Source organism: Pseudopipra pipra, chromosome 6 (genome assembly GCF_036250125.1).
Source record: "Pseudopipra pipra isolate bDixPip1 chromosome 6, bDixPip1.hap1, whole genome shotgun sequence".
NCBI lineage: Eukaryota > Metazoa > Chordata > Aves > Passeriformes > Pipridae > Pseudopipra > Pseudopipra pipra.
Genome location: NC_087554.1, coordinates 25,309,268 through 25,323,079, shown reverse-complemented (window position 1 = coordinate 25,323,079; position 13,812 = coordinate 25,309,268). Strand labels below are relative to the sequence as shown.

Sequence of the window (13,812 nt, the reverse complement as noted above, 5' to 3'; positions counted from 1 at the left end):
AGACAAGACCACTGCCACATTAAATCAGCCACACAAAACCGGCAACAGTTCCACCCCAAAATGGTTGGGAAAACTCCAGTGAAGACTCTTAAGAACAGTTAGATAAATCCCATCAAAAATGGCTTAGGCATTGATTGTGACTTAGGAAAAGGGTCATGCAGCTTCTTGAGAAACCTTTCAACACTCCTTTCAGTGGTGGTCCTGTAATTACCTACAGGAGGGAAGAGAACCACATCCCAACCTACCTGTCCACACATCATCTCTTGCTCTCCCCCAAGCTCCAGAATTACTCCCCCGCACTCGGGTTAATTACAGAGCAACTTAGATCCAGCCAAAAAAGACTCACACTCAAGATATGTGTCATCTATAACCATCTCATTCATGAACTGCCAGACTGCCAATACTCCTCCTCTTCACCCCACCTCCGTTTGCCCTCTGAGGCTCCCAAATGCCTGTGTGCTGTATGTGGTGGCAGCTGAGTTTTTTAATATGCACTTATTAAGATCCTAATTGAATCCCGCATTGCCTTGTGTGCGTCTTCCTAGCCGGAACACGAACAAGGCACCCTATAATTCAATTAGAAGGACCTGCAGCAAGCCGATCATTAGTCTGTCAGGGTTTTTTTTAAAAAGAGACATCTAGGAATAGGGGAGGAAGTTAAATAAAGGGAGAATTGTTAACAGCACCCCTCCCCAGTTCATGCAGACACTCCTATACACATACTTGAAGCATGGAATCTGCAATCCTCAAGCACTTGAATGACAGCTCGCCACATCACTCCAACAGTCGTTTCTCTTGCTTCAGACAATTTAAATAGAACCTCAAAAGTTGGAATTACTTCTCTTTATCAATATTCTTCTGCTCAGATTCATGAAAAAATACCACTAATATATACATGACTACAGCAAACAAAGAAATCTCATTACCTGCCAAAACCCTGTTGACAGAGGAATGGGTGGCCAAGCCAGGCTGTCCCCGTTCATGGAAAATCCCAGCATAAGGCAAATACTCTGGCAGCAAAAAGCGTCTGCAAAACAAAGAGAGTAAGCTTACGCAGAGAAAGATATCCCAGTGTACACAGTCCTGGAGAGCAACTGCAATTACTTGGAGGAAATATGACTACATTCCAGCAGACTATAGTAGAGGGAAGGCTGGAATTCTCTGCTTAGCCAACCGCTTCACTGCTTCAAACAAAAAACAAATTACAGACTAGATCCTCCTCTGATCAATGTGGCTGCAAAGATCAGCATTAACCAAATCCTCTACCTCCCACAATAGCGTCCTAATCTCAAACCAGCACATTGTGCTGAGAATCTCTGATCAGATTCTTTTCTTCTCCTATTCCGCCTTCACATCATGGCTCCAACCTGCAAGTAAGAAGCACTAAGATCGTGCTGTCCTTCAAATAACACAGGATGAGCGGCTCATACTAACATGCCATCTCAGGAGTCCCAGAAATCGAAAACCAAGGATAAACCAGCCCTGTGCAAGAAAAGGAATCCATCTGAAAGCACCAGAGAGCTGTACTGCAACTGGTATCTCCAGGAATTCCACACCCTTTTACTCTTCTGTGTAGATGCCTTACCTTGGGACAAAGCGCCCTAGTGACGGTGCAGACATGCGTGCGTTCCGTGGAGCTCGGTGCCTAGATCGGTCTCCATTGTCCCTTCAGTAAAGGAAAGAAAATTATTGTACATGAAAAATACTGTGGAATAAAATATTTTCCAAGAAAACAAAAACCCAACAATATCACCTATCATCCTGAACATGTTAGAGATTTAATGGTTTTCATGCTTCTGTAATGTTCCAAATTCATACAACTAACTATACCAAATCCTCTTGACAATTTTACATATGGGTAACCTCAAAGCCCACTTTCTTCATTGTTTTATGATGTCTCAAAAGTATCAACAAAATCACAGAAAGTCAATGACTCAATGTCAGCACCTGAACAAATGAAAGACAAACCTTAGAATTTTGACCGGGGGAGCAAAAAACAAGCTCGCCACAGTCCTGAGGAGAACTTTCTGTTAGTCAGAGAGAGCTGCCAGAAGTACAGGCAAAAGAGCATAATCTGCAGACTATTCTTTTGTGTTCTTTCCCTCAAGGTCCAGTTCAAGTGGATCTCAAGATAATCTCACCTTTCAAAAGCTTTTCCAGTTAAATCATAAATGTTTGGTGGTATGAGGCAAAACTGCACCTCCTTAACAACATCTCATTCTGTTTAACAATAACTGTCTGGGCCTTGGGAAATGAGGCAAAAAGGTCTAGCATCTCTTGTCCTACAGCAGATACAGGAAGGTCTTCCCCAGAAGGGCAGTGCAATGCTGAACAGGTTACACAGAGAGGCTGCAGAGCTGCCATCCCTGTAAGTCTTAAGACTGGAGCTAGACAAAGCCATGGCTGACACAGTCTGATTCTGGCAATTAACAACTGTACAACAAGCAGGAGGTCAAACTGGAGGACCTTCAGAATCCCCAGCAAACAAAATTTCTGATATTGCATTCATAGGTCACAAGAGGACCTGTAATTACACAGCACTAAAACTGCAAGGAAAATAATGAAACACCATCAGTGACTCTGGAGTTCTGAAACAGACCTCCGCAGTGCTTTCTTCTCTGTTCACTATTTACTCTCTGTAACAAGTCTGTTCTCCCTGGATTCCAGATCTCCATCTGTAATTGCAGCCCTCCTTTTCTCCTTCCCAAGCAGTTGTGGGGGGAATATTACTTGAAGAGCCTAGAAATCACTAGGAAACTAAATATTCCTTATGCAACGCACTAGCAGCACATTTCTAACCCACTCCAGCAAGCTGTGCATTTTATAATCTTTTTTCGTTTTGCTTTTTTAAAGTTAGTGAGCAAGAAACGTAGGCTGAGAAGAAAGTCCATTACGTGGCTGTTTCCCACACACTTGAGGAACCCAGGAACACAAAAGCAGAGGTTGTTCTGCAAAGGTCATTAGCATTTCAAGCTATTTCACCAAAACCAAATCTGAATCCAAGCTCAAAGCTTCCATTTCTCCTCTCACTGCAGACACAGCATTTGCAGTTCACAGCCAAAGCCACACCTCACCCTCAGGTTTCTGTGTAACCAGCATGGTGCCTGAAATCAGAAATATAAAAGCTACTGCTGCTCTTTTATCAGTTAAGATGTGGATCAATAACAGAAGGAATCCTGTAAACTCAAGTGCTGACATATCAACTTTTCCTGCTAAAGAGAAAAGGCCAAAGCAAAAAGAAGTGTCATATTCCAGTTCTTGCCACACACAGTAAGAGCTAGCAGAAGACAAGAAATACATTTTTTAAAACCCTATGTAGCAGTTTGAAACAACCTTGGAAGAAAAGCAACAAAACAGTTTTCAAGGTTTGGATTTGCTTTGGACATTTACTAGAAGTGGAAGATGCTCTTGAAATGGACAAATATCAGGAAGAGGAACAACAGCAGGACTACCCCCTGCAGAACTCTCCAGTGGAAGAGACTCTCTGCAGCAGGTTTCAAAAGGAACGAGGAATTAGCTCCAGCAAACAAAAGAAGATAAAAACCTACAGTCCAAATCAAGAGACCTAAAGCAACTAACTGTTCAAGTTTCTTTAAATGTCACTAGCCAGCAGACTTAATATCCAGAAAAACATTTCGGACACAAATCTTCTAATCAGAGAGACTTTCTGATGTGACAAGTCTGTCCTGCACTGCCCTATTCGCTGTGCATACAACCTCCCCCCAATTAAAAAAAAAATTTTAAAGGGAAAAAATATAGACTAGGTTTTTCTTCAGTTTTCACCATAACAGCAGATAGCCTTTACTGATTCAAAAGAAAGTCATCTATTTTTAAAATCTCCTAAAAAAAACCAAATTAAAAACCATACCCCAATGGCCACTGCCCTATAACTCAAACTGCAGAGAATAAGAAACAGTGGCTATCCTTCAAGAATGCTAGAATTCCTATTTACTGTAAATGGAAGTGTAAGATACAATTCCCTGAGGTAAAGAATAATATTACTAAACATTACTCTGAATTACTAATTTACAGAGCCATTTATACCTAAATTCCCATGCTCAACAACTACATGCAAGAGTGTCTAGCCTAGCGTTGAAAAACTAGAACAGCAGATATTACCCCGATGCCAGCTGAAGATAATTTCTACACCCTTTAAAAAGGAAAATAAAAAAACCTCTACAGATCAGTGAAGATGGGTGGCACTTGTGTTATTTCTGTACCGCACACAGCCTGCTGACAGAGGGAGGAGAGCAGATGTTAGCACACTGCAGTGCCAGCGTGAAGCACTCCAGCAAGAAAGGAGAAGTTCTCTAATGCTCTACTTTCTATTTAGCGTCAACTACCTATAGAATCATTAGCTAATGATTCTCAGTGGATAGTTTAATTAACATTACCTGCAAAAGTGGAAGACAAATCCCTCAGTGCGTGTGTGTGTCTACATAAAAAAGGCCTCTACTGTAAAGCAACTCAATAACTTTGCAAAAGTAAATTAAACAAAAATGCGCCACAGTAAAGTGACAAGGGAAACTTAATACTCTAATTATTAACAGACTACTTTGTCTCAGCTGAAAATCTGCAAGAACCAACAAATGGTCAAAACAACTTCAAGGATCTGGCTCAAAATTCAGGTTATTCATCATTTGTTCAGATACCATTGTGGGACAAATCAAAACAGCGATGTGGAGAATAACAGTTGGTAGGAGAGAAACAGTATTAACACTAAAATACAACAGAGCACGGAAAGAAAGCTATTACCAAACATTCAGGAGATTTATGGATATTTAATAGGGCATAAGAAAGATGAAAGTTTATCCTAGACTGGGTAAGACAGCCAAATCCTCTAGGATTGTCTTGTTTGCTTGTTGAAAGCAAAGTTGACCAATGTAAATTTAATGGAGCAGCAATGTCAGCTCTGAAAACAGAGCTGGAAATACAAAATTTTGTGTCCTACAGTTTGGAGAAAAAAAAACTTTTTCATCTGGTAACTTGGCTACTGTATTAATAACAGTGGATACAGAAGACAGCAAAGACAAAAAGAAAGCCATGTTCTGCTTTTCTATCTTGGCAAGAATTCATCTTAATATTTAGTGATTGTTGTATAAGGAAGTGAAATTAAACACACAGCATGGGATTTCTAATGCAATCTGTTGGTCTAACTGTTTCCATTGTAGTCAATATTAAAACTCCCACTGACTACACTGCCAAAAGAATTAGGTCAACAATGACCATTTTGAAAAGCCATTTAATCAGAGTCAGCACCAGTAAGCCATGCAAGTTCAGAAGAATCAAATTATATCAGACCAAGCCAATTGTTCCATATTTTCAGCATTTTATCACGTTTCATGCAATCCAATTTAAAATACTAAATCAATTTCTATTGCAGAGGTTAGGGACTTAGATACAGTAGAAATGCTAAATAATTGGTCAAGTGGCATCTACTAATATTCTTAAAGGTTGACGCTGGATTCAGTTACACCATGTTCATGTAGCAGAAAAAACCCCGATGTCTGAAGTACCGAGAAAATGCTAAGTATCTGTATTTATTTGCTATAAAGTTTTTTAAATTGCAGGAGGCTACTTCAGAGGACAGAGGGCAGGAGTAGGCCAAAGATCCCATCAGGAACTCAGAGGAGGTTACCAGAAAACACAAATTCATTTGGCTCTAGAAGTAGGTCAAGTCTGACAGTAGATCCTCTAAAGAGGGTACCTGGAAGATGTCATATGAAACTGGCCATACTAAAGCAGAAACAGATCCTGAAATCTTGCAATTAACTTCACAGGATTCACTGCTGATTTGGATGAAAACAGATGATATATACCCTTAAAAGGAAGTACTTACAAGAGTTGCATAAAACTATAAGATGAAGTGTGTGCTACCTTTTACAAAGGGTATACAAAAAAAGGTGGTGAAGGGAACGTTACATTTGCTGGTGGTTCTAAGAACGCATCAATTGCTTTCCAACACCACCCTGATGGGTAAGGGAACATACAGGGTTGGTAACACCATAACAGGAAGTTAGCTACTAGCTTTACCACTGAGAAGAGCAGCAAATACCAGATGTTAACATTTGGGGTTTTTTCTCTGTCTGATCCTGCAAGATCCTGAGCATCTAGTAAAAATTAATTTAGGAAAAAATGAGGGTATTTCAAGGAAATAAGCCTCAAAATAGCAACGCAAACACAAAATAAATAAAACCCTGACATTCTGAATATTTCAGTGAGATACAGGTATCTTGGATGACAAAAAGAAAAGCCATGCTGCAAGTAATTGTAACTCTGCACAGAGACATAGTAGCTGAAATAACATCCCCTGGATCAGGAAGACTAGTCTCTTATTCAAAAATAAAGCTTCCATCCATTATATGCTACTTTACTCAAAGTCCTCAAGTCTTGGAGAAGTTGTAAACTCAACCCAGGAAAAGAGGACTACCCTACTTATGGCTCTGAGGACAAGAGTATCTCAGCTAAAAGCAGGATTATGTTGAAGACAAAACATTCAAGACAACTGACTCATCTAAGCAGAGATTTATTTTCAAAAGTAGATACAAATAAACAAGTCAGGAGCACTGGTCCTATCAAAAAGGATGCAAATATTGACATCCATAGACATTAAAATTACTATTATATTATTCTTTTAAATTATTATTTTATTAAATTATTATTTTTAAATTATTAAATTAAATTATTTAAATTTTAAATTATTATATTTAAAAGAATATACATAATGTGGTAAAAATAAAAGTTATAAATGTAAATGTATATACCCATCTTTGAAGGATATGATCATTACTGAAGGAGAAGTACTTAAGGCAGAACTGAAGGGGACAACAAGAAGCAAGAAAATTTAAGCAAAAAGAAGCAACTGCTACATGAAAAGCCTTTCCTGGCATTAAATTCGTGGAGCAAAGTCACAAGCACTGAAAAAAAAAACAAAACTGAAGAATAAAAGTATTAGAGAAATTGCAAAGAGCAATTCTGGCCAGCTGGAGAGACAGCAACTAGAAAAATAGCTTTTTAACACAGTAATTGATAAAGAAGTTAGACAAGTCACCTAAGACATAGTGCCTTTCTGTGTCCTTCTGAAGACTGAAATGCCAGTCTTTCAGGAGGAGCTGTTTCAAAGGAACATCAGGGAAAACATATATCTATTTATCTGCTAAAATGTCCTACAAAACAGCAGACTGCTGAGTTACTAATGTCTCTGCTGACCAGAGGGAAACAACCCCCCCCTCCTTCATTACCTCTCAGAGGGCTGTTCAGGGGAAAATATATTTACAAGATTAAAAATGACACTTCAGAAGATCAAGTGTTTCAGAGAAGCATCACATATGAGAGGATTTATCACCTGGGCAAGAGAAACAGCAGCACTTGCCCATTAAATGCCAAGGATTAACTGCTTCAGAGAAAGACTGATTTGGAACTAGAATGAAGCACTCTTTTCTAGGTGCAAGATCCAGGTGTCTCTATTTTAACCATCTCACTTTTGTGAGATGTTAACTTCAAATGTAAACATCAGGACAGCATGGAGAAAAATTAAAAAACCTGGCCTAATTGCTTTTAGAAACCCTGTGGTTTGGATACCAAAAGGCTACCATTGATCAAGTCATCTCTCTTATCTACCCTATCAGAGCTTAACACTTGGCATCCCGTTCATCCTGAGGTATCAGCTTAACCTACAGTCCCCTTACAGAGTAAATATCTTTCTTTACCTCTGGGATTCCTCTCTCCACAATGACAGAGCTTGTCTCACTGTTCTGGACCTGTAGATCAAAAGCTCCATACCTAAAGACTCACAAAAAAACTTTAGCCATTCCAATCTCTCTCCTGTCAAGAAAACCTGGCTCCTACTTGAAGGAGTTTCTTTTGCAGAAACTGAAATACATGAGTGCACAGTGGACAGCTGTGAAGGAGGACAGTAAAGACCACGACTGGTGGTACAAAGAGTCCAAGTTCTACCCGTGTGCTCTTAGTAGTTGGTGTGCTAAGGGAAATCAGCAGGTGCACTATGAATTGATTGCATTTCTGGGGATTAGTGCTCCCATTGTGCTGTGTCTCTAGTAAACAACGATATAGTCAGACTGAAAAGGTAGAGACTGGATTTAAACACAAGTATAGACTTCCTGCACAAGGGTAAGGAAGAAATTACTGAAATAATTGTCAATCTCCAACCTCTTCCTCCCCTCTCTCAAAGTTTCCAAAAATCTTTCTGTCTCAGCCATTAAGCAAACAACGTGCTTATTCTCACCATGACACACAACTCCCTCCTCGAAACTCACTTTTACCACTCCACTTGAGGAGCAATATGGAGAACAGAATCCAAACCCAAATCTATTACCCAAGCACACACTACTGAGTAGCCACACTGCCACAGCCATTGTCTCCTCTCTCAGTGCATAATGTTAGTTCAGACACAATTGCATCCAGCCAGTTCCTAATTAATATTGTCAGATATCAATGTACCAGTCAAAGTTCTTAAAGAAGCTAACAACAAAATGTACTTTAAATGAAGACTTTCCAAAAGGAAGGATGACTGCCTGGATATGCCACATGAATGTCCAATCAGACATGCACTTTTCTCCTTAATACATAAAAAAGTTAAACCAGAATGCCAGCCTGAAGTGGAGTACTGTGACACAAAAGAGACTCCCAAACTGAACACTGTCATACTATTCTTCAAAATTAATGAAAAACCCACACAAGAAACTGGAAACGAGACCCACAGCTTTAATGCAGTGGCAGTCACCTGTCAAGTTGTGATCTTTCAAGATCTTTCAAATCTTTCAAGACAAGGCTATTGGAGGAACTTAGATTTGGCAGGACTTGCCATGATAACGTTAATAAAGCAACCAAAAATGGCAGAAGGTAGGTATGGCGGATACTCACGAATCTTACGCACTTATGAGGAGACCCTTGCAAGATGCCTATCTGAGAAACCACAAGTCCTGGTCCAGAACATGCCTTACACAAAAGGATTTTAAGGTGACAAATAAAGCCAAATAACACCACCCTGAATCTTGTAAGCTTTCCCTAAATGATTAATCACCTCTGAAAAGCAAGAGCCTGCTTCCACAAAACCAGAATGTCCATTATGGTCTCAGGAAAACAGTGCCTACAGTTGTCATATTCTCTGTCCGGATGCTCAGTGGTGTCTTGAAAGAAATTAGAAAGATAAAGCACCAAAACAATACTTCGAGTCTGTGTGGTAAAGCCCTTCTTGTTTTCAAGACACAATAAAGACCTTCCTAGCCTGTGACAATACGCACAACTGAATGGATCCACTCCAGTACAGATCCTGCTGGGAAGAAAGAAAAAAGGAAAGAATAAAATGGGGAAAAGCTGCAGACATTAAGAGTGTAATCTCCAAGTTCTTTCACATCTATATTCTACCAGGCACCCCACTCTCAAAAGCAGACAGAGGAGTCAGCCACAGTCACACCTTTAGCCTTAGCTTGAAAGGCTTTAAAGAACTGCAGTGAAGGATTAGAGTCAGGCTTTCAGACAGTGAGCTGCTGCACTGCCCCATGTATCTGCTTTTCAGTCTGACAGATGAAACAAACCTGTATTTCTGTATTTGCTCCCTCACTTACTGCAGACAAAAAGGGACATAGATGGCCAAAATTCACCTACAGAAACACCTTCGCATTCTTATTATGGTGACAAATTTAGAATTACAAACGAAAAAAAAATTAGATTGCACTATCCAAGGAGTCCTGGAAGCATCACCAACAGTCTTCAGCATCAAAAAGCTGTTCTAGACTAAGGAAGTGCCTAGAAGAGATCCAGTCAAAATCATTGAAAAAGTCAAAAGAAAATAATTTAGCTCTAAAAATCTAAATTTACTATGTGATTTAAACATAAGACACTCAAATAAGAACTTGAAAGGACTTGTCTACAAAGAATCTGTTTTTACCAGTTGTGCTGGAAGACTAAAAGGATGTCATTCTCCATTCAGAGATTATTATTCCAGAATTCAGAAACCCTTTTAATTTTAGCTTAGGATTCCGCTAAAGCTAACCTTAAAACCCTAATATTTCAATCTGTATATATAGTACAAACTATATTAAATGCTTTCATGCAGACATGACTAAGTTTACAGTTGACAGTTGCATTCAATAAGCAGTAAGATTACAACAGTGACACCTTAAACACAGGCAGCATGTGTAGAGAAAGAACATCATATTAGACCAAAAAACACAGGTATAGTGTGTCTCCTCCCTCCTCTCCTTTTCACAAAAGCTGATGTAAAAGAACAATATTATTAATACCTATAAAACCCATTACTTCATATTCTTATACCAACACTACTGCTGTCACAAATTAAATGTATTTATGAATTAATTCACCCTTAGACTGAGACAAAGGAGAGGCCTTAATTTAAATTTAGAGGCCATATACACACAAACAATGCATAGGCCAAGTTTTTCATGCCCCTTACTAGGTAATTTGCCAAACAAAATTGAAAAGATACAAAATGAATCTTTCAGGAGAAAAAGACCCTCAGAATCCCACAAAAGATGAGAGCAGAGGAACACTCATCTCCCAGGCACTCTGCACAAGCACAGGGCTCACTCCTTGCCCAGAGCTCTATGAATAGTAAAACCAACTGGTGTTTAATGCCCCTTACATCTTTCTCCTAATCTCTGGGAAAAGAAAGGACTTTTACCAAATACATTAAACAGAAAAAGATAAAGCACCAAAGCAATTTGCTTTGGCTTTTATGTAAAAAAAAAAAATAAATCACTAGATTCCAGGAGAAAAGCATGAGCTGCAGACAGCTACAGTAGCAACTCCCTGTCCTATATCAGATCTGGAAAAGCAGAGAAGTCAGAGCATCTAAACCAGGGCAAGAAATACACACATGAAGAAATACAAGACTGCACAGGCAAGCAAGTACAGAAGGAGGGATACAGGAGCCAAAAGGAGAAGCAAGATCTCTGTGTAAGAGATTTAATTGTGAAGTCTCAGCAGAAGAAATCAAATGAGTCACAAGACAAGTTCCTGCTCTAAGGACCCCCGCACAGCAGCTCTCTCTAATCAGCCAGGAGAAATAATGAAGCAGAGAAGGAAAAAGACAGCAGGTCTTGAATGCACAGACCAGAATTCAACATGAAATATTCAACTACCAAATTCAGCCACTGCACATTAAAGAATAAACACTTCTTTTTGCTCAGTATGAAATACAACCTTAGCACAGCTGATTGGATTGCTTCCCTGACTGGGTGCTCTTACTGTGTGAACATTATCTGCAAGGGAGCACACTTCTCTGCAGGCATTTGCCTGGCTCTGCGAATGAAGAACCTACCATCTTTTATTTTTGCAGCAGAACAAGTCACCACAGATGGATGAAATGGAATAATGGAAATAGGAAGGTCTGTGCTTGCAACACACCCACCTCACAAAACAGGCCCAGCAGCCACCACATTTCTGCTCTTCCAGACCGCAAAGCTGCCTGAGAAAAGCTACTAGGCACTGACTCTTTTGCATTATCTCCCCTCATTTACATTTTACCCAAACAAGGCCACAATGACAGGGAAAAACATTCACTCAACCTATACTTCAGAATATTTAATTGCTGAAGCATGAAGTGACAGCTTCCCAGAACAACTTTCTAAGGAAAAAAAGTCTACCACCACTTAGAAAGGGATTGATATCTTGCTTTGGGAATAGCTTGTGTTACTAATGTCCTTCATAAAGGGATTTCACCCTGACAGAAAGGACATGGAGCTTTAACAACATGCCATCTCAAGTATGTGCCACTGCAGCAAGTGACCATGCAAGTTAAGATGGCAGGTAAGTTGACAGCATCCTTTGCTGGCAACTGCAATATAACAGTCTGGATTTTTGTGGAGTGTGCAGCTCCCACCAAACACACCTCCCTGCTACACTACCATCATAGACTACTGCTACAACCATGCTCAGAATTACCCTGTGTTTTAATTGCAATATCCACAAAGGGGGGAAAAAAGATCAGTGAAATACTTAAAAGTATCCAGGGAAAATATCATATTTAAAAGGAAAAGGAAATCACTGAAGATAGCCTAGAAAGGCCATATTCTCTTTTCTGCATTGGATTCAAAATAGATTTTAATCTAAAGTCCTCACTTTGACACAAGAGGCCTTTTTATCTCCTTATAGGAAACTAAGCCTTAACACGATCCACTATTACCAAATCTTAAAAAAAACCCCAAACCCACAAAGCATCAAAATAAACAAACAAAAACAACCAACCCCCTCAAGGCCCCCAAAACCAACCAACCAACCAGCCAAAAAAAAAAAAAAAGAAAAACCAAACACACACACACACACAAAAAAAGAAAAAACTCAAAAAAACCAAAAACAGCAAAACACAAAACAAAAACAAACAAACAAAAAACCCAACCCAATCACAGGAACTTCAGCTAATTTGACAAAGTCAAAAAGATAGATCAAGTAAAAGCAATGGGACATGTCTGACTGTCTTCTACAGCCTTAGACCAAAGAACTAAGTCCTGCAAAGCCTCTTAGTGGTTCCTGTTCTGTCTCAAGATTTGACAGCTCTAGGAGACTCCTGGTTCCCCATCTGTTCCATGGGAGAAAAAGATTCTCCTTTTCTTTATTTAACCAGTCTTCTAAATCTGGTTGAGATAGCCTGATGTGTTGAAGGTAGCCTACAGCATTCTTAATTTTCATAATAGATATTACAAGACCTATTTGTAGCAATCACTACTCTAATTATTGATTGACTTAACCTGCCTAAGGCATCTTTGATTGGTAAACAGGAGGAAATCAGAAAGTATTCCTGTGCTGACCACAGAGTCAAGCAGGAGGGCAAGGCAGCATGCACACTTACTCAAAATCTTCGAATTCTAGATCATTTCCCTCCACAGATGGGCTTGAGTTCTCTGAAGTGGAAGCAGAGGAGGAGGAAGAACGGAGACGGTTTTGCTGATATCGCATAGAGCGTTGTCGAATACTGTCCCTCCGGGAAAGATACTGGATCATCCTCTGAGCATAATATGCAGCAGGAGACAATCTGAGCAAGAGAAAGATATGCAGATACTCATTACACAAGTACAGAATGACAGCCAGTCCTAATTTTCCTTTTGAACTCCAAGTGCCAGGTCAATAACAGCATATCACAAAATTGACTGCATTTTATCTGTAAGACAGAGTAAATAAAGAAAGCAAGTAGAAGTAATTTTCCCCTTATACACTATACTCCTATGTGATTCCCTTGTTGTGCAAACAGAAGCACTACTTAGTACCTATAGACAAAAAGCTCATCCACAGCACAGGGATATTTGCTTTCAGTAGTCCTTGGAGCTCATCGATTCATTTATTACCAGTTCACTCAACTAAGCCCAGCAAGCATTACTTATAAGAACCAAGCCCAGCCACAATGTGAACTCTGCTTACAATGCCAAACAGCAGCAGTGTTCACATAAACATTGTAGGAAGATGGTGTTGTTCTGATGGTACCTATGGAGTTCCATGGAGTATCAAGCAGGAGAAAAAAAGGTTTCACAGCTTTTGTTTAACTACTTGGTAATCTAAACGGCAGGGATAGCAGCAATTTCATCAGATCCACTAGATATATGTTAAGTGGAGCTTCAGAAGCCTCACATCCCACCTGAAAGGAAAACTTTCCTCTGCAAGTAACCCTTAATTCTCCTTCATGCATAACCTAGCCTTGTTTGCATCAGCTATCATACACCAGTACTACTCTCTTGATACTAGACTGGTGAAAACACACTCTCTTTTCCTACCCTGTCTATATCCACAGCTCCTTACATACGCTTTCTGTGACACAGTTACTCAGTGTTAATATCCAGA

At 39.6% G+C, this 13,812-nt stretch overlaps 1 protein-coding gene across 3 annotated transcripts in view; it reads right to left on the bottom strand.

The window, feature by feature from the left end:
• The window catches only part of AMBRA1 (autophagy and beclin 1 regulator 1), a 129,180-nt gene that overhangs the window by 77,807 nt on the left and 37,561 nt on the right, over nucleotides 1–13,812 (bottom strand). For all 3 annotated transcript variants that reach the window (XM_064657980.1, XM_064657981.1, XM_064657983.1), the window contains 3 exons: nucleotides 12,830–13,012; nucleotides 1,586–1,666; nucleotides 927–1,027 (listed from right to left, as the gene is read on the bottom strand). In XM_064657980.1, coding sequence (XP_064514050.1) covers nucleotides 927–1,027; nucleotides 1,586–1,666; nucleotides 12,830–13,012 — 365 coding nt within the window. The remainder of the gene's footprint in view (nucleotides 1–926; nucleotides 1,028–1,585; nucleotides 1,667–12,829; nucleotides 13,013–13,812) is intronic.